Source organism: Apis mellifera, linkage group LG4, assembly GCF_003254395.2.
Source record: "Apis mellifera strain DH4 linkage group LG4, Amel_HAv3.1, whole genome shotgun sequence".
Classification (NCBI taxonomy): Eukaryota; Metazoa; Arthropoda; class Insecta; order Hymenoptera; family Apidae; genus Apis; species Apis mellifera.
This window is the reverse complement of record NC_037641.1, coordinates 3,116,187-3,136,494: the sequence shown is the minus strand read 5'-3', so window position 1 is coordinate 3,136,494 and position 20,308 is coordinate 3,116,187. Positions and strand designations below refer to the sequence as shown.

The 20,308-nt window shown below is 40.3% G+C and overlaps 2 protein-coding genes across 2 annotated transcripts in view; both read left to right on the top strand.

The window, feature by feature from the left end:
- Positions 1-102: 102 nt before the first annotated feature.
- LOC726724 (transient receptor potential channel pyrexia) lies at positions 103-4,365 on the top strand. The gene is made up of 9 exons (XM_001122445.5): positions 103-746; positions 818-1,070; positions 1,183-1,385; positions 1,472-1,681; positions 1,738-2,066; positions 2,191-2,461; positions 3,090-3,380; positions 3,677-3,930; positions 4,063-4,365. Exons 1-9 carry the CDS (start codon positions 369-371, stop codon positions 4,217-4,219), a joined length of 2,346 nt encoding a protein of 781 aa, XP_001122445.1. The 5' UTR covers positions 103-368; the 3' UTR covers positions 4,220-4,365.
- Positions 4,366-7,501: 3,136 nt separating this feature from the next.
- LOC102654533 (protein pangolin, isoforms A/H/I/S) overlaps positions 7,502-20,308 on the top strand; it is a 149,438-nt gene continuing 136,631 nt past the window's right edge. The window contains exons 1-2 of the mRNA XM_006558737.3: positions 7,502-9,103; positions 9,368-9,446. Coding sequence (XP_006558800.1) covers positions 8,954-9,103; positions 9,368-9,446 — 229 coding nt within the window. The 5' untranslated portion in view covers positions 7,502-8,953. The remainder of the gene's footprint in view (positions 9,104-9,367; positions 9,447-20,308) is intronic.

The window sequence follows — 20,308 nt, the reverse complement described above, 5'->3', positions numbered from 1 at the left end:
GTACCGGTTGTATACGCGTAGGGGAGAACTCGAGAGACAAGATTGGAGGAAGATGGATAGGATATTTTGAGAGACGATTCTTTATTTTTTTTGTGAAGTAATTTATCAATTTATTATTATACCGTTGCTTGTACAGGAAAGTGGGAGAAATTAAAATTATCTTTCGCGTTATCTCGTCCGATTTTTTTAACGAGGTATATATATGATATTTCATTAGGAGAATTGTATACAGTGATTGACCACATCCTGTGATTGTGCAATATCTAACCGTTGTCGATAACCGCGTCGGTACAAAAGGAGCTCGTTAAGCCGCGCATTGGAAAGAGTGCGTGCATCTGGAATACAATAATAATAATAATAATAATAAGATGAGTGCGGGCGAGGACGATCGGTCGAGGTTGATCGCGTCGATCGAGAACGGGGACGTGGAAACGGCAATACGTATCTTCACGGAGAGATTCGATAAGAAATTGTTGAAACCGGTGGGCGTGCTTTACGTGACCGCCGTTCAATTGGCGGCTTGGCAGGGCGAGATCGAGCTGTTGGATTTGTTCTACAGAAGCGGGGCCGATATCAACGCCACGGACAAGATTGGAAGATGCGCGCTGTTCCACGCGGCCCATCGTGGAAATTACGAGGTGGTGAATTGGCTGTTGGAGCACGGGGCTTACACGGAAAACAGGGTCGGGATAGAGGCTTGTTACAAGAAAATCCCTGGCTCCAGTTCGCTCAACATTGGTCGAAACGTTGGTTAACGCGAACTCGATGTTTAGAATTTATTTCCACTTCCACAATCGAATTGCTGTTTTTTTTTTAGCTGCCTACGCCAGAATGTTGGGGAAGAACGGCGATGCACCAAGCGGTGAAGAACAATCACCCCGAGGTGGTGAGGATGTTGGTAAACGCTGGGGCCGACGCGAACGTTAGAGACGATCGTGGGATCACGCCGTTGCTCTTAGCAGGGTCCAAAGTCGAGAGGGAGGATTCGAACGAGATTTCCAAATATAACTGCATCATCGAGATCCTTGTATCGGCAAAAGTTTGCATTAACGTCGTTCATCCTGACACAGGTGACATTATATATGAAGCATTGAAGTAATGTCAAATTCAACGAGGATCATTAATTCCATCCAGGATTCATGAAAACTTTCTTTTTCTTTTCCTTTTTTTTTTTTCCTGAAGGTACCACTGCATTACATTCTGCAGTCCTGCTAGGAAGTCTCTTGGCAACGAGAAGGTTACTGAACGGTGGTGCATGTCCTCTTTATCAATGCAAAAGCACAGGAAGCACTCCTCTTCATCTAGCTGCCAACGCGGGCAACCCGGAGATACTTTCGATCCTTCTAGAAAGCATATCTTCTCATCAAATCGATATTCGAGATAACGTAATACATATATATATATTTTTCTCTCCCTTTCAGTCTCTCATAACAATATATATAATCGTTTTTCTTCTTGCATTTCCATACAGATTGATCGAACGCCATTGCACAGAGCATCTTACCAAGGAAATTCGAAATGCGTTGAGATATTGATCGATCATGGTGGAAATTTAGCCGCGAAAACCGGGACAGGAGTTACCGTCATCGACGCGATATTCGCCCACATACCGACACCTGTCCTGCTCCTGAACGACATTCTCGACTCTTGCGTTAAAATGAATTGCAACGGAAATTCTCAGGTAAGCTATCCAACCTGTGCGAACAAACGCACTCTTTCACTGCAATCTGTTCAAAGATCATCGTTGACTTCAACGTGCTGGCGCCGAAAGGGGAGCTGCAAATGGGAGTAGTTACGTCCCTTATTGCAGCAGCCTCGAGCGTGGAACAATTGACGATACTGCAACATCCGCTGGTTGAAACGTTCCTCTGGCTCAAGTGGTCCAAGCTGAGAATCTTCTTCTTCACTCTCGTCTTTATCCACGCCCTGCTGGTCCTTTCCCTGTCTGGTTACTCCATAACGATACAGTACCACCAGACTGATTGCACCCCGTTGCGAAGGATCCTCGCTTCCTGTTCGACGATCATCCTCCTTCATTACACAATTCAGGTGTTGATGGTGCCTAAGTTAGTTTGCAATTGAAAAAAAAAAAAAAAAAAAAAAAATAGATAAGTAATATATAAGCATATAGGAGATACGAATCTTAATGGTCACCTTAATATTTTGAGAAATGAAATATACACGTTATAGATATTATTTGAGACAATTAGAGACGTGGTTGTCGTTCGCATGCTCCGTCATATCGTTCACGATCTCGATGAACGAAGATCGTGGAACCGAGATCACGACCTCGCCGGGGGGAGAAGGATTGAACGCCCGTCACCCCCCGCAGTGGGTCTTGCACACCATCAGCCTGGCGATCCTTGTTGCCTGGATGCAAATGATGTTGTTAATCGGTCGCCTCCCAATGTGCGGAAATTATGCGCTCATGTTCTCCACCGTGCTGAAGAATATTCTGAAGGTCAGTGAGTAATCAACCGCGATGATTTGCCGCTCGCGATGCGAGTAATAATAATAATAATAATCCCTCTTCCTCCGTGGATCGAATGGAGGGACGACGAAGGAAAAAAAAAAGTAACGAGGAATCCCCCAAGTTTGGAAGAACCTCCCAATTTCCCTCGTTAAAGCGCGTCGAGTCGGGCGCGGTTAAACGGGCGCGAATAAAAAGCAGCCACATTCGACACCGTAAGAACACCGTTTCTTTCTTTTTTCCACCGGGAGAAGTTTCAACAGGGGAGGAGGGAAAGGGAGAGGTAACGTTAACCCTGATTTAATGTCGAGGGAGGCTTTTTTCTTCTTCTTCTCCTCTCTCTTTCTTTTTTTTTAATTCCGTCTGTATGACGGAAAAAGATCCGCATTTAGCCGAAACGAAAGAGAGTGTAAGAGAGCGACGAGCTCTTCCCTTCGGCGAATATCGTTAGAAATGAAAAGCTAAAGGAGGGGAGGGAAGAAGCAAGGTTCTCTAAATGTCTGGTCGGTGATACGGCTCCCATCAGGACCCACTTGCCTCCTACCACTTCTCGCGCAGCCCTACCACCCTCTCCCGCGATTATAACAACGTGCATCTGGGGCTTTTTATTTCCTTTCAGGTTCTCCTAGCGTTCGTCTGCCTGATTGTCGGATTCGCGTTCAGCTTCGCCGTTTTGTTCCACGGGAACGACCAGTTTCGCAATTCCTGGAGGGCCGTCGTGAAGACCGTGGTAATGATGATGGGTGAGTACGAGTACGGGGATCTGTTCTCGGACGAGAAGAATGGGAGTTCCTTCCTAACAGCCACGAGCAGGGTCGTGTTCCTTGCTTTCGTCATGCTCGCTAGTATAGTCCTGATGAACTTGATGATCGGCCTCGCGGTCAATGACATCCAAGGTCTCGAGAAGGAGGTACGAGGGATCCTTTTACTTTTTACTACTACGTCTCCTCGATATTCTCGTTTCCTTACGACCAGATCGTAATCGATACACTCACTCATTCTTAATTCCCTTTCCTCGATTAACGAAGAAATATATATTTATTATAATCGATAACGAGAGATTAATAATTAGTTCCTTTCATTTCTTTCCTCTTGGAAGATCTGCAAATAACAATTTAAGAATTGTTGATATATGTATAGAACGAATTTTCGTTATAATATAATTATATTAGAAAAGATTGAATGTACGAGATATATGTAATCCAGGGTCACATTCGCCAGTTGCTGAAGCAGGCCGAGTTCGTGGGCCATTTAGAAAGGCTGACATCACATAGAATCTTTCGCGGCAATTGGCTACATCCTCGGTTGGCCAGACTGCTGGACTCGAGGCGCGGCATTCCCACAAAAATTACGTTCGGCTATCACAAATGTTATTTGCATGAATCATTCCCCGGCATCCCGTCCAGGCTGAGAGAAGCGCTGTTCCTGCTAGCCACGGAGAACTCGCGCCGCTTCGAAAGGTGGATAATAACTTGCCGTGCGACAAATGGGTAAAGTTTGGTCGCGCAGCGGTCAACCGCCGACCACTTTACCGCTTTAATTAAATAACGATAGGAAAATTAGAGCGGCTTAGAAAACCCGATCTTTTTCAGCGGGCGTGAAAATAACAACGATAAAGTGGAGTTAAGAACGCTGTTGGAACAAGTGTTGCTGCAATTAAGGATGAGTCATACGTACGGTATTGGATATAAGTTTCCAAAACACATTGGCATGAAAAGTCAAATAGACAGAAGGAAAAGTGCTATATAATTTGTGAAAAATGAAATATTTGTATAACTGATTGTATTAAGTATTTGTTATATTATTATTGAGTTTAACGCATGAAATATAATTAATCGTATGAAATATGCATATTTGACGAACATAACATAAAGATATTATAAATGAATTTATATAATAAAAAAATTTACGTGAATAAATTTATTTAGGTATTATACATGTGTATATTAATATATTCGTCGATTCTTTAAAAAAAATGATTCTAGACATGATATAAAAAAAATATAGATTAAGGATTATTTATTAAATTATAAGTAATTGAAATAATTCGTGTAAGATAGAGAAAAAAATAGAGGTTATTCTATTTGTTTCCCTTTGTTTTAACGTAAATTTCAATCGTTTGTAATTTAATAAATAAATCTTAAGCAACATTTTTGTATAATTTTTAGAATCGAGTTTAATTTTTGTTTTAGCTTTTAAAATCGAGTCTCCAAAGATTTTCTACGAATATATAAACACCTTGTATAACGTATTGGTAAATGTCGATATAGTAGAGAGGTTACATTATCAACGTGAAATAACCAAGATTTCATTAAATATCGATCTTGGCATAGATGTCTCTGCGATACCATTTTAGATTTTCCGTTATAATATTCAATTGTGTTGCGACATTTTGATCGTGTTGAAAATTGAAGTGTGTACTGTAGATAGATACGTTTATAATTAAAAATATATTTTGTAGTATGTAATTTATTATGAATAATTGTACTTTGTATTGATTTATTTAAAATCTCTTGTCTATTCGATACTCGTTGCTTGAAATTTTCGTGTAATCTTCAATGATTCTCTAGTGTGATTACAGTCACGAATGAACGAACAATAAAAGCAATTTATACAATTATATTTTACATTTAATTACATTTAGGATAATATGCAGATTTCATACCATATTTCGATTAAAACGATTAATTAAATAAAATTTTAATGAAAGTTCGTTTGATAACGTACCTTTATTCTCATCAGTAATCCAATGTATACGAAGTACATAGATATATTTTTTAACATAATTCATTATTTTTGTCAAGATCTTGATAAGTGATATCGTGAAATGTAATTAATCGTAATAACAAATATAATTTTTCAACGATCAACGTCAAGTATTCACAAAATTACTGTGCTGTCAAAAAAGGCGGGAAGAATAGAAAAAAGGCGGGAAAAAAATATGTATAGACATTGTACGTGAAATGCGACAACAATATCTTTATGAACTATAATTAATTTTTTACACAATTTTTATTAGAAATAAAAATATTTTATTTATTTATTTTTTCTTAAAAATAATAATTAAATTCATAGCAAATTTTCTAATATATTGTTTTTACAAATATATATTTAATATGAAATATTTTTTTTATGACGTCATCAAGATATCGAAAGCATTGGACAATTGTCTTCGTTGTTTCGAGATATTCATCAAAAAGTTAATCTAAGTTTCGAAATTTGATATTGATTTTTCACTTATATTTTTACTTTTTATCACAATTAGTTTGTAACTTTTCAAGAATATAATAGTACGAAAATGATTCATGCGAAGTAACTAAAAGTAAGTAAAAGTACTTACCGGATAATTTCGTGCAGGCTTCATAATTGCAATTTGTTGATAAGATTTATACAGCCAGTAGAAAATTTACAAGCACGTTATTAATCCAGAAACACATGAGCATGAGTCGTGTTCGTTGTCCCACGAATAATTAACGCGAAGGTTAACAAAGGTACTACGCGCAATGATTCTGATATTTGAGGTTATTAATACGAGTATTATGCTTGCGTGTAAATAATCGAGCACGATCAGTCGCACATATTTCAACGAGATATGATGTTTTACTATTCGAACGAATGTCCATGATTGGACTGTAGACACGTTATTTGATCTATTTAAAATTCATTATGTTTACTTCGATATAAGGTGCCGGATCACACGATCATACGATCACACATATGCACGCGACTCGTTTCTCTTTGCCGTGTGGTTTCAAAGATGGCACGAAAGTCAGCTTTGTTACCGGCTAATAAGGGGACTCGTGTTTTTGTTCAGATTTTAATTAAATACGGAAATCGGATAGGACAGTGGCCAGCGCATATATTATCATAAATTATCGTTCACCCGCGGCTATAAAGAAATCACGTGAGCACCTGCCTTAACGGTTGTAACAGACTTGGATGAGAAGCGTTATTTTGCGATTGCCAGCGCCACTTTTATTTTCATGAAAAGCGGTATTAAACGTAGAATCATTTCGTTATATTCTACGCTTGCGTCGAAAGAAAAAGACAGAGGCGTCACCGAGCAGGATAAAAAGGTTACTTTAACAGGACACATAATTTATAAGGTCGACTTTGAAACGTGCAACCGGCATCGGAGAAAAATTCACAAACGAGTTTCCTTCGTTCGAGAAAGATTTCGAGGTAAGACGAATATCGTAGAAAAATTTGCACTTTGCATAAAATCATTTACCATCGATTGATGCAAACTTGCCGATTCTCGTCTTCAATTATAATAAATTATGGTTTTTGAGGTTAAAAATTTTACTTTACATATATATAGCACATACATATATAAATTCATTGTGTTTTCTGTTTCTAGATTAATTAGCCAATAAGATATTTATCTATATATGATTGAAATTGTCAATCTACTAAATAATGACAATAAAAAATCAACGAGTATATTGAGTGCACTGAGTGTAACGTGTACAGTGAGTGCGGTGTTGAGATCTTCGTGGTATAATTCGAATTCAACAAAAAAAAAAAAGGGACGATAAATCCGACAATGGCAAATGGAACTTGATAGAAGATAAACGTTTTTGCTTATTGTTTATTAGAATATAAGTGATTGAGTATAGGGAGTGAGGAATTGAGACAGGAGGATCGTAGATCCTCTCTGGTCCTCTCGTACGACGAAAACGGCATGCAGGAGTCACGGTAGCAGTGGTGGCGGTGGCGGTGGTGGCACTGGCGGTGGGAGCAGCAGTGGCGGTGGTGGCGGTGGCAGCGACGGCGGCGGTGGTGGCGGTGGCGGCGGCCGATGGTGGCGGCGACGACGACGAAGACGGTGCTAGGAGTTCGGGTGAATTCGTAAAGGTTCGGGTGGGGTCGGTTCGCCGCCTTGCCTGCCATGACTGGCCGGCCGTGGCCTCGCGGGGGGTGAGGGTGGGGGTGAGGTGGCGCGTCGGCGAGGGAAGCCGCGGCGGTGAATCCGGCGTCGTGATTGGTCGTCGCGTGGGAGAGCCGCCCGCCCGAGCTCACCGTGACCGGCAGTCGGCACCGAGCATCCAGGCAGAGCACATCGAGCCATCGGAGTCGGGGCGAGATACGCAACACGCACCTCGGAACGTAACCACGGGCACGATGGCCGTCCGGCGCGTGCACCGTCAACAACAACAGCAAGAACAACAGCAACGTCGTCACCGTCGTCGTGGTGCCGTATTTGTCGCGCGTGTTCTTCATATTTACCTGCATACGGAATCGAAACAACATCTGCAGCAGGATCGCGCGCTCGCTAAGGCATCGTGGCCACCATCGTGCGGATACGTGGCGCGCGGACTATGCGCCTGATGCACGCAATAAGAAACGAAAGAAAAAGAGAAAAAAACACACAATACACACATACACGACGACGACGTACGGAAAGTTGCTGGCAGCGCGCGCGTTAAATAACGACACACACCACGGGGTCCAGGGGCCATTCTAAAACACAACTCAACCTACATCGCACACGTTCTACCGTTACCTTTTCCTTATCCCCTCGTTTTCCATCGGTTGTGTGTATATCGCACCTCCTTCACTCCTCTCTAGTGTGTGCCGGCCTTCCCACGCGGTCCTCGTATCTTCGCCGAGATTACGTTTCGGTTAATACGCAAAGAAACACGCGTCGGCCGTTAAATTTTCAGGCTCGTTGCCGGCCTGTTTGTCGTCTATATCTTTCTCGCGTGTCTCGTTTGTGATCAATGTGATTGTCCTTCAAGCGTAATAACCATTTTTGTGTTTTGACTGGTGGTGCGTTCTATTTCGTGTTCTAAGAAATTTCATCTTATCACAGCGTTTATTTGTATACTTGCGGTGCAACGTTCTCATTCTGTGCCCTTCACGAGAAAAGGGAAGAAAGAAAAAGTGTGTATCGAATAGAAGCCTAACCTCCTCCGTCGACGACGGTGGCGACGGTGGTGGAGGCGAAGGTGACGGTGACGGTGAACCGTTTCTCTGTGCTCTGTGTTATCCATTTCAATTTTTTCGTATTCTACGTTCTTGTGCGATACTAGTGACAGAGAAGACCGAGGGAAGAAGTGTGTCTGTCTGTCGCGTCGGTGGCGTTCTTTCATCGCGTTAGTCTCGTGTGCGCGTGACAAAGGAGCACATAATTGTGCAAGCGAGAGAAAGATAGCGTGCAACGCTGTTCCGACGGATCATCGTCGACTCGGTTATAAAGAAGAGAAGAGAAGATAAGAGAAGAAGAGAAATACGGAGCAGTGTCGCGTCTTCTGTTCGAACGCGTGTTTTGTCGTTTTCGGTTAGTCGCTTGCTTGTGTCGTATCCCGCGTCATTCTGGAATTCATGCTGCATCGAGGACCAAATTTCAAAATTCCCGCGTCAGCCGTATCGGCTGCATAACCTCTTTTTCTTCCGTGATTCGAGGCGGACACACCTCTCGTGTTAAGTCGCCGAACGACAAAGACAGGAAAGACGGTGGCCGTCGCTCGGCCAGCAATAATGCCGCACGTGAGCAGCAGCGGCGGCGGCGACGATCTCGGCAGTGAAGACGAGGTCAAGGTCTTCAAGGATGAGGGCGAGGACGAGAAGAGGTCCTCCGAGAACCTCACGGAGGAGAAAAGTTCCCTCATCGATCTCACAGAATCTGAGGTGCGTGGATTGAAAAAAAAAAATATATATATATATATATATATATATATATATATATATATATATATATATGTATAGATATTATCAACGAATCTTTTATCTCTGCTACATTATTTATTAATAGAACTAAACGTGTGCATGTGTTCTTTCTTATTTCTCCTCGTTTGATCGTCGTGTGCAACGTAACGCGTCTCTGGTTTGATCCACCCACTCGATCGTGACAGCTTAAGGACGTCGCCATTAAGTGCATGCGTGTGTTTGCAGGAAAAGGGCTCGCTTGCTGGTGGAAGTTACTCGACGACAGGCAAGACATCAGCGAGATCTGATCTCAGCCCCGTCTTCGGTGAGTGTTAATTATTTCTTTACTTTTTTTTTTTTTTTCTTTTTTTTTTAATATCGAGAATAGATCTATAAAACGACGATTTTGTTTCTCCTCGTTTATAATTTTGCCAAATTAATTTCGGAGTACGCGAAAAACCCTTTGATACAAAGAATCATATCAAAATTTAACGAATGAAATTCACGCCAAACGTAACTACTAGGTTACAATATATATATAATACACATATAATACTTTAAAATGAATTTTTTAACACATATAATACTCCGAAAATGACATAATTTAGAAAATGTAAATTGTCTTTAATCATAATAATATAATAATAATATCTAGTTTTATCAATCAAATTTCTCAACAAGCCTAATCCTCATAAAATAAGATCAAATATTATTTTTAATATGATTTTCTAATTGTGTCATTTTAACAACAACACGATAGTTCTTTTATATTTCGTTGAGAAAAAAATTATAATCGCTGAAAAATTTATTGGAAAATTTATTCGAAAACTCGTTGCAAATGCAGCAAAAGAAACGAATTCGAAATAGAGTAAAATCGATGGAGGGACGCGTTCGTGGATGATCGAAAATCATCCAGCGTTTATTCGTCCCGTCGGACGTTTATCGTGACCGTTCTCTCTGGCCTATGAAATCTGATAACGTGTTATGATATTTTATGCGTGTCGCGGGGGCAGGGCCTGATTCATATAAATTAACGTCATTGTAGGTGGTTATCTTACGATCTGGTAACGTAATCTACTCGTGGCGAATCGCTTTTATGTCCTAATGATAATTTAGACGCTTCTGGTCTGGCCGCCGCGATGGTTGAATCGTCGTGGAGCATTCGTGGCGCGTGTTACTCCCGCCGATGATTAACAATCTGGCCGTGGTGATCGGTGAACGAGATTATCGACCGAGACCACGTATTATCGTTTATTGCACCCGTTCGCTAAAAACGAAAAGCCGCGCGCACATTTCTGATTTCCGTTTTGCCGCGCTTCCACCGGAAACGCCGGTATCGGTTTATTTATTCGTTATTATTACTATATATAGGAATAGTTTTAATGAAAATTATAAATTTCGACGAGGTTTTTTTTTAAAAATCCAGAAAATTTATCTGGTGAGAAATCTATAATTTAGAATTTATCAAAATATACGTATATAAGTAAAAAGTTTTTAATACTTTTCATTGGTTAAATTAGGATTCGAAGAAATTTTATTTATAATCGTTGTTATTTTTAAGAGAATTACAAACGTAATTCTCTTACTATTAAATAACAAAGGAATTGATATAAATATTTTCTCGTTTAGAAATTAATAATTTTATCGATCCCTCCGAAGGTATTTTTTTCTTATTACTTAACGAAATATCTTCCGATCTTTCCACAGTTTTCAAAAAAAAGAAACCTTCATATTAAAGTTTAAGCTCAAAAATTTAAGCTGAAACGACACGTGTCACGTTATTTAACGTACAAAATGTTATACAATGAATCATCTTCTTTCCGTTCTAAAAAAAATTTTAACACCATTAATATGTACATTGAATTTAAATCCCAAATAAAAATTATAATATTTGAAAAAAAACTTACTATCCCGTTTGAAAAAGTAGTTCACTTAACTCTGCTTGTTGAAACACGACGAAGAAAATTTTTTGGAGAATCGACGTCAATGGGGAATACACGTGCATCGAAACACGCGATTCCATTCACAATTCAGTTTCTCAAGTTTCGTTCCCCCGTCGACATATTCTCATCCTCGATTACTATCGCCTTTTCATTCATAGTTTTTCGCGAGAGGGAGAGAGAGAAGGAGAGAGCCATACATATATGTACATGGCACGGTATCTCGTGAATTATCGAAACGTGGGTTTTGTGCAATAAGCGTTTCGGTTTTTTCGCCGAATGTCGATCGTTCCGAGAAAAAGTAGCTCGGGCTCCGTGGTTGCTGTTTTTACAGAGACATACGGTACCGTTTTCTTTCCGCCGCTTCCAAGTAAGGCGACGTTCGGGTTCACGGAAACGGCAATAAACACGGTGCTCTCGCCTCGTATCGCTGGCCGAAAATTTCGAAGCCGTTTATCGACGTTCAAGAAACACAACGCCCTCTTTTGTTTCCCCTCCGCGCTTTTAAAACGTCCGCGCTGGCCCTCGAAACTTTGTCGTCGTCCCGAACTTTTTGTTTCAAACGTTTCACTCGTCGAGAAATAATCATTGAAACTCTCTCGTTATAATCGTGACTCGATTTCGATTCTCCGTTGAAATTGGTAATAAGAAAAGTATCGTTTTAAATTTCATACTCGCTTTTAATTCAAGTGAAGGAAAGAAATGGTAGTATTATTTTAGAATTCGATGAAACTATCTGATATATGTTATAATTACATCGCGAGTATTGAATGGAATTAAAAAAATGGGGTTTATTCTTCAATTAATCTCACACACCTAACATACGATATACATATAAAGTGTGTATGTAATATAATATAGAAAAAGACGCAAACTATTAGAATCATAATATCGTACTCGTATTGTAACGTTACAAAATATCCAAAAATTCCTTGTTTCAACAGACTTGTTCGAATATCGCAATATCGAAAACATTTTCTTAACCGTTCCAGGATTTAAATTCATTTTTATCTCTCAGAATCTTATTACCCCTCTCTCTCTCTCTCTCTCTCTTCTACTATTCTACTTTCATACTTTCACGTTTGCTTTTTATTTCCCGCTGTACCTGTGTATATATTCTTTTCCCTTCGTGGCACGCTTTGTTGTTCATATTTCACGCTACATCACACGGTGCAGCAAAGAGTAATCGCAAGAACCGAAAGTAATCGGCAGGCGAACGAGGGGAGGGGAGGAGGGGTGGAGGAGGGGCGGAGGAGGAGGAGGAAGAGGGGAGGGGGATGAGGGCTGGAGGGTGAACGAAATCGAATTGGCGTTGGTTAAAAGCGAAAAGGGTTTTCGGCGAGAAACCGCGGGCAAAGTTAATCCCAATTTGCCGGGGGAAATTGACCGAAGTTTACGGAACGCTATTATTCTCGCGACAGGTTTGAAACAAATTGTAACTCGTTAGCGCAACGGGTATATACAATGAAACGCTGCTCTCTCTCTCTCTCTCTCTCCCTCCCTTTTCCTCTTTACCGATTCGTTCGTCCCTACTTGGCCGGACTTTGTCACTGACAAATCGATGTCGTGTGACACCGTACGAGCTGTCACCGTGTTGCCAAAACACTTTAAACGAGTTACGCGTGTGATTTCCAACGGCCAACTTTACCTGACATTTCCATGCTAGACATGATGCTCGTGATCAAAGGATTATATGGAGGAAGCGTTGCTTTCAATCTTTTCGAATTCTTCTTTCTTTCGTTCTTTCGTTTTTCTTTTTTCCTTTTTCCTTTTGAAAGAAGAGTTCTTCGGAAGAAGGGAAAAAAATATATCTATTTTATCAGTCGTGGCGTATGTGTCATAAACGTCTGTTTCGAATTATTATTAAAAGTGGTTTCGTATACGTTGACGGCAATTTATTTATTTGCTAACTGCCTTTGAAGTATTTAACTTTTGCAGGTCATTAATTATCTCGCAGATAACTTTGGAGTGATATAAATACGTTGGTCTCTTAATTATATTAATTAATTTAACCGTAATTTTCGAGTTGAATTAATGTGAAAATGTTGCAAGTATATTATACGGGAATTATATTTTTCACGTTTAAATGTTTTATATATATATTAAAAATAAGAAAATTTGTAACGATATAAAATTAACGACAATATCGGAATTGTTGTATTTCATTGCAAAATAACTCGTCATAATAAACATTACGTTTTATTTCCTTTATTAAAATATATTCGATTACAGATAGTTGTTCTTTCTCCCTCGTACAAAAATTTTATTACCAACACCTTCGTATCAAAGGTGTCGAGTATCTTTTTTCCATTCGAAATATTTGAATATAAAGGTGAAAGTAAAACAAGCAGTACGAATTATGCGTGCGATATTACGTTCAATTTCTTCTCATAAGTTTGCCTCACTTGGGGCAAATTAAATTTCACCTCAAATTCGAAGGGGCAGAAATGATTAGAAGAAAAGAAGAAAAGGAAAAAATTGGTTTTTCAAACTTCAAAGTTTGCCTTACAGCGATTGCCCAACCGTGTCCAGATAATCTTGACACGATAACAGATAATCGAGCCGTAGAGATTATATTGATCCAATGGTTTATCGATGGCCAGTTGTCACTTTAAGACGAGTTATCGCACATCTTGGGTAATCGTTTGTTTTTTCTTTCTCCACGCCAGGCCTGGATGCACTTGCACAGGTAGATAATTTATTGTGTATTATGGCCGATGTATTAACCATGGCTCGATGTATCGATAGTTTTCACCGAGAATTATTCGCTGTCAAATATGTGTGCCGCTCCTCCGGCCGCTATACGTATAATAATATTTTAATCGCGGCTTGATTTACACGCCGCGGTTCCCCTACCAAGTAATAAAGTCTAATTACTTGGAACGTTTGGTATAAATCGTTGCAATAAAAGCGCGATCCAATTTATCGCTCGATGAAATACTTTATACATAAATAATCGAATGCTTAATACATCCTTCCGAATGTTGCGAACGAATTTCACACCGTTTCTTCCTTAAACGGATTCATCATCGTCACGTTCTTCGGACGATAAGAATAAAGTTTAACGAAGTAGAGAATTATGGCAGATATTGTGATAGAAGCAATTCCGAGTGAATAGAATTTCTTTTTTCACGAATGAAAGTAAATTTAGGTTATTTGAAATACTTTCAAGTACAAGTAAAATTATTTAGTAATGATTCTAACGCGTGAAAGTAAACGAAAAAGATAGGATAAAATTGTTTTAATTTAAAAACTAATTTTTAGGAAAATAACGATTGATTTTCTCAAAAATTTTTTCCTCCACTTCTCGTCTTTTCTACTTTCACAATTTTCCATCCCGTATCCAATCCGAAATTTAAAAATACAGAATTAATTTTTTCCGCTGACACGCTGAATAATAGATAAAAATGTTGGTCAATCGGGTCGTTTTTTCAATTCGAAACTCGACTTACCACCAAGTCTCCAAGCTTTAACGTTGTTCAAAAATTTCGTACGTGTATTTCTTTTTAAAAAAAGGAGAAGAAGGAAGAGAGAGAAAAATTTCACGCCCACGTTCCACCACCACTCTCGAAACCGAAGTCGGAGAGAAGATCCACCCAGTACGGAGAGTGTCGGTCGCGCATGAGTGTAAACGAATCCGTGGAGTGTTAAATTATTGTAATTTATCTTGTCTGAACGGTAGCGACGCGCGCGGCGAGCCTTGCGCCACGACACGAAAATCACTTTCTGTGACGTACAATTACGTGCAAATAACGCTTGCTTGGATCAGAAATTCGTTGCGATATACGAGGAGAGGGGGAGGAAGGTGGGGTGCAAAATATTACGTCGGGATCCGTCGTAATCGCTTAAGTGGTTAATTATGGTGCTTCGAGGAAGGCTAGGGGAGGCCGAGGTGGGATTAATCTTGGCATCAATTACACTTCGCTCTGGACCTCTCTCCTCCCTCCTCATTTTCCTTTTTTTCTTCCCAAGCTTGCCGCGAAATTGTTTTTATCGGCAAGTTTCTCTTTCCTTCTCCGTTGATATTTGTTGTATCTTTTTTTTTTTCATTGTGTCATTGCAAACTTTAATTCTATTTTTTTTTTTTGAGCTCTATTTTAATTACGACGAAGGAAGAATTTAATAATTGGAAGGATTTAAAAGATTCGAGCAATTGGGTTTGGAGAAATGATTTGAGCAGAATTAAATTTTAAAAATGGGGATATAAGTAATAGGTAAGAGTAAATTTCTCCGGTTTCTCTTTGTTTCAAAGATGTACTATCAGATAAGAGATAAACGGCACTTGTCAAATATTGGTCATCAAACTGGGAAAGAATTTTTCGGGTTAACTTAACTTAATATTTTTGAAGAGGCGTTCGGGCAAGTGACGCGTCACACATTTTTCTTCCATTCATTAAACGTCGTTATATGCCTTATACTTGAATATTCTTCCTCCGACTGTAAGATCCGAGCGTATTTTCGTATGCTCGTTAAAGGCGTTATAAAAGATAGGACGTTGAACCTCTCTCTTATATCGATCGAAGAAGAATATTTTCGAGATACCAGAATCGAATTATTCTTTTTTTTTTTCTCGAAAGAACAATTGGAAGGTCGTCGAAAATTTTTGGTTATAATTTGGCAGGGTTGCGTGCTCGAGATGCACTAACTATGTGTATCGATATAATGGGAGAATATGTAAAGGGGAATCTTCCTCCCCTTACTTTTTCCTTCTTTTTCAACTTATTCACCTTGCCCAAGTGTGCGTGCCACCGATCCTCCGATGGTAATTTCGAAATGCACGAACGTGTTTAAAATTGCGACTTTCGGCAATATATATGTATATATGTACGCCGTAACCATGGCTTGAAAATTATTGCACACAAATAAAAATTCGACGATGAGAACGTTTGTACACGCGTTACTCGGAATTTTAACGACAAACGTCTCAATATCGGTATGCCGAATACTTTCAGCCATTCAAGATTCTTTTAAAAGTTCTTGTAATTAATTTTCTTCCTGTTCTCTTCCGCTTCTTCTTCTCTTCTCGAATTAATTACCATTGAGAAGTTTTCTGAAAATGGATTTACAAGATAAAACGGTAAGTTGTAGTAGTAAATTGCATCGAAAAATCTTACTTGTTTAATCCTCCTCCATTTTAAACAGCCCTTCGAAAAGATAATCATATCGTGGTGAAAAAAATATAATACTTGCGTGTAGAAGATTTTTCGACTATTACTATCACTATCTCAAAAATAAGATGCGCTTCCTTTAATTATATAAGGAAATTTTAATAAAAGGGAGGGAGGAAAGATATAGAAACGTCGTGAAAAATTTCCATAAAATTTTTAATCACAATTAAAAACGCGACAGGTTTGCACAATAAACGCGATCGAAACGTTGCATTTTTAAATACAGAGCGGAATTTTTAAATACATTTACTCCCCTTCCTTCCTTCTTTTTTTTTTATTTTTTTATCCCTTCCATGTGATTTAACGATTCGCCCCGATGATAAATACTTGGAATTTTTCCCCGTGAAAAATTTAATCGCGCGCTCGCGTTATTTATAGGGAAACAATTTTCACAGACTCGTCGCGAGTCTTTATCAAGCGCAGGACATTGACTTGACAAACCTTCCGCCGTTATCTTGGCCCCGCGATTACGCGGATTCGCCGGATCTCTCGTTCCTCCTCCTCTCTCTCTCTCTTTCTCTCTCTCTTAGCTCGTGCACGGTGCAACAGCCTAATGCTAATTATCAGCCATGCCTCGTTGGACATAACAATGACTAAGTACGTATATTTATACGGTGTATTATCGCGAGACGTGACGCGCCGCGCGGGCTGTCTCGTCGGTCGAAATCGTGCGGTATCGTGGGAGAAAATCATCACGGGGAGATTACGAGAGAGAGAGAGAGTGTGTGTGATCGTGGAAAAGAAGGAGAATCATCGTCATCGGGGATTGAAATTTTTCGACGAATTTTTCTTTTTTTTTTTTTATAAGTAGAGAATTAATTAATTAGTTAATTTGATCAGGTAGTTAATTTCTTCTTTTTGAATTCGAAATTGGAAATTCTTGTTGCATAGTTATACAGAATTTATTGTTTTCAAATAAGAGAATAATGTTTACCGTAGGCGTATAACGACACGTGCATAAACATTATCAACATCTCTCGTTCTTTGTCGCCCCGTTTGTTGGATGCCAGATAGAGAGCATAGTTGATTGTTCTCGCGCTATACTACACTGCGGAGATAAGTAACAATGGCTTTATGAGTCTTACGCTATTTCTTTTTTTTTTTTCTCGTTGAAAAAAAAAAAGAAATAATTGAAAATACTTTGCGGAGAAATTTTTTTTATTTAGATTTATTCTTTGCTTCTCTATAATCCGTGTAACATGCGTGTGTATAATACTGTTGATTTATTATAGTCCATCTCGATTCACGAAACTCGACAAAGGTCGATATCCCATGCACGACAAAATTCTCAGGATTCCAACGTTATAAATTTATTTAGGATCGACTGCATCGTGCTTTCTTCTTCTTCTTCTTCTTCTTTTCCAAATTTTCCCAAGTGTTTCAGCTCCTTATCTGATCATAAATCTGTCGAAACACTAGTTCTGGAATCCGATACAACATTACATTTCACTGATTTTACGATCTCTATACTATATTATATCCGTAGACCCGTACTTTACTTCCAGGAACCCGTATATATTTCGACAACGCGACGCGATACAATAGCGTTCGGGTGTCACTGAAATATATATATATATATATATATATATACACATATTATGTATAGGAATGAAGAAAACGTTTCCTGCAAACGTTTAAAAATTTTATCACCGCATCAAAAATTCACCTCATCTCTTTATATATACATTCCCCCGCTCATAATAAATTCTTCTATTTTAAACTGATACCACTTTTCTTTTTTTTTATATTTATATAATTTACACGATTATTTCTTAACTCGATCGACTCGAAATAACGATCCGTTTCGAAGAAAAAAGAAAAAGAAAGAAAGGGGAAATAAAATTCAAACCGAATTTTTTTAACGCGCAAAAGCGCGCTCGGCCGCCGCGATACACACTTTGTCGCTACTTGGAAACTGCCTCCGGATTGCACCTCGCCGCAAATATCGTATGCAAGCCGACCGCGCGCGCGCGCGAGAAGGAGTGAAAGCGCGAGGGACGACGAGAGGGAGACGGAGCGCGAACGTGTGAACCGCGCGCAAGAAGAGAGAGAGAGAGAGAGAAAGGGATCGAGAAGCATAAACGATGTGTCTCGTTGTGCGAAGTAATTGACGAGTTCGCGTGTAGGCGGTTGGGCGCCTAGATCGCCTCGAGCGTACCGTAGGCTTATCCTCGGAGACGAAAAACGAAACGAAACGAAACGAGACGAAACGAGCAGCCCTGATATGCCAGCAGGCCGGCAAGGAGTCGTGGAGGAGGAGGAGGAGTGGATTCGACACACGTACACGTACACCTCGTGTGTTTTATACACGGCACGCTCGAGTGTAGAGGAAAGAGAGAGAAAGAGAGAGAGGAAGGGAGCCAGAAATTGACAGAAGAGTCGGTTAGTCGGGGAAGAGGGACGGAGAAAGAAGAGGATTGTGAGAGGCGAATATGCGCACGATAGGAGAATTAGTGAGTGAACGAACGGGAGAAAAAGAAAAAGGAGGCGAGAGAGAGAGAGAGAGAGAGAGAGAGGAGCGATGCTGCATCACCCTGAACTTGCCCGAATACCTTCCCTCCGAACCTTGCGACGATGTGTATCCGCTCACCAATGCACATGGCACCCAAGCGAGTTCTCTCTCCTCTCTCTCTCTCCTCCTCTTCACGCCTGTCTTTTATCCCTGTTCGCCTCTCCCTCTCTCTCTCTCTCCCGCTCGAATCTCGCTCGCCCTTTCAGCCCGCTTCCTTTTCTCTTCTTACTTCGCCTCCTCTTCGAAGTTAACCCACCCATTTCTTACGCTCTGCACCGGTATACCGGGTGTCGGGGTAATATTCGAGGATATAGATAGCTCCGGCAGGGCGACGGGACGAGCGCAACTTCCGGTGGAAATGTTACAGGAGAAGGCGCCGAGTTATTGACGGTTCCCCCTTTTATCGGGATGGCGGAGAAGGAATTCGGAGAGAATTCCTCGAGATATTCTCGTTGCCAGAAATTCCTGTTTCAGACAAATAAATCTTCTTTCCCTTTTCTTTTTATACTGGAAAAATTTTTTACATTCTAACAAAATTATTATACACGTCCATTCGAACTTAATAATCATCGATAAAGAAAACATTGTTGCGCACCTGAAGTAAAACGACTTGGTGGAGAAAGTACAATAAAACAAATAAATAATGGAAAACGAAACCTATCCACACACACACGAAACACACGCTATTTCCCAAGTCAAACAGCGAGAACCCCGTGGATTCGAGGCCCGCATTCATCCTCCTCGAAGATCGAGGCGAGATTTCCTTTTGTGTGACCGGCCGGACACCCGGTACGTGGATACAGACACACCGACTACAGTCAGCATTATACACCTACCCTGACTCGCCTCTACCTACCTACCTGCTCGCTAACGAGCCTACCTGCCGGACTTCTTGCATTCGAAGAGGTTGCCTAAGAAGAAGAGGGGCCCCCATCCCCTGTTCCGGAGACCCGGCCCATCCCCATGGATTCGGGAACTGCACACCCCGCGGTGGTGGCTGCTTGCACCTTCCTTTATAAACGGTTAAACAAATTTCCCTCAAAAACGTATTTCCTAGAAAAAGGGGCGAGAGAGGGAAAAAGAGAAAACGTATTTAGGGAGGGGGGACAAGGGGACAAGGCCCACGGAAAATAACGTTTGCTCTTACCTTTTACCCGGTGTTCGTGGGATTCTTCGCGTGAGATTCTTTTTTAAAAAATATTCGTAGCATAAATTCAATTTGTTTTCTCATCCCTCGCGAATATCGCAGCATAATTTCTTCTTTTTTTTTACTTTTGGAAAAAACAAAAGTGATTTTCTGGAATCGTCGCGGTTGACTTCTCCCTGGGATCGATAAGCTCCCCCTTTCCGCTTCTTTTCGATTCGGCGGTTGAAAGATCCGGTCCCTGACCTGCGACACGTGCTGGCCACGTGGGGATCCTTTGGATTCGCGTTGTCACGCAACGTGTCACGCAAAGAGAAAAAGAAACAGTATATTTGATCAATTACCAGCGAGCAATTTGTCGTATCCTCTTAATAACCTCGTTCGTTTCACCATTTCATTTCGCTGATTCTTATTAACTCCTTC

Bases quoted from the DNA above. Each gene is read 5' to 3' on its own strand.
- LOC726724 (XM_001122445.5), top strand. From the start codon at position 369: ATGAGTGCGGGCGAGGACGATCGGTCGAGGTTGATCGCGTCGATCGAG. The intron at 3,381-3,676 runs GTACGAGGGATC...TATGTAATCCAG, and splicing joins TCCAAGGTCTCGAGAAGGAG to GGTCACATTCGCCAGTTGCT. The intron at 3,931-4,062 runs GTGGATAATAAC...GATCTTTTTCAG, and splicing joins AACTCGCGCCGCTTCGAAAG to CGGGCGTGAAAATAACAACG.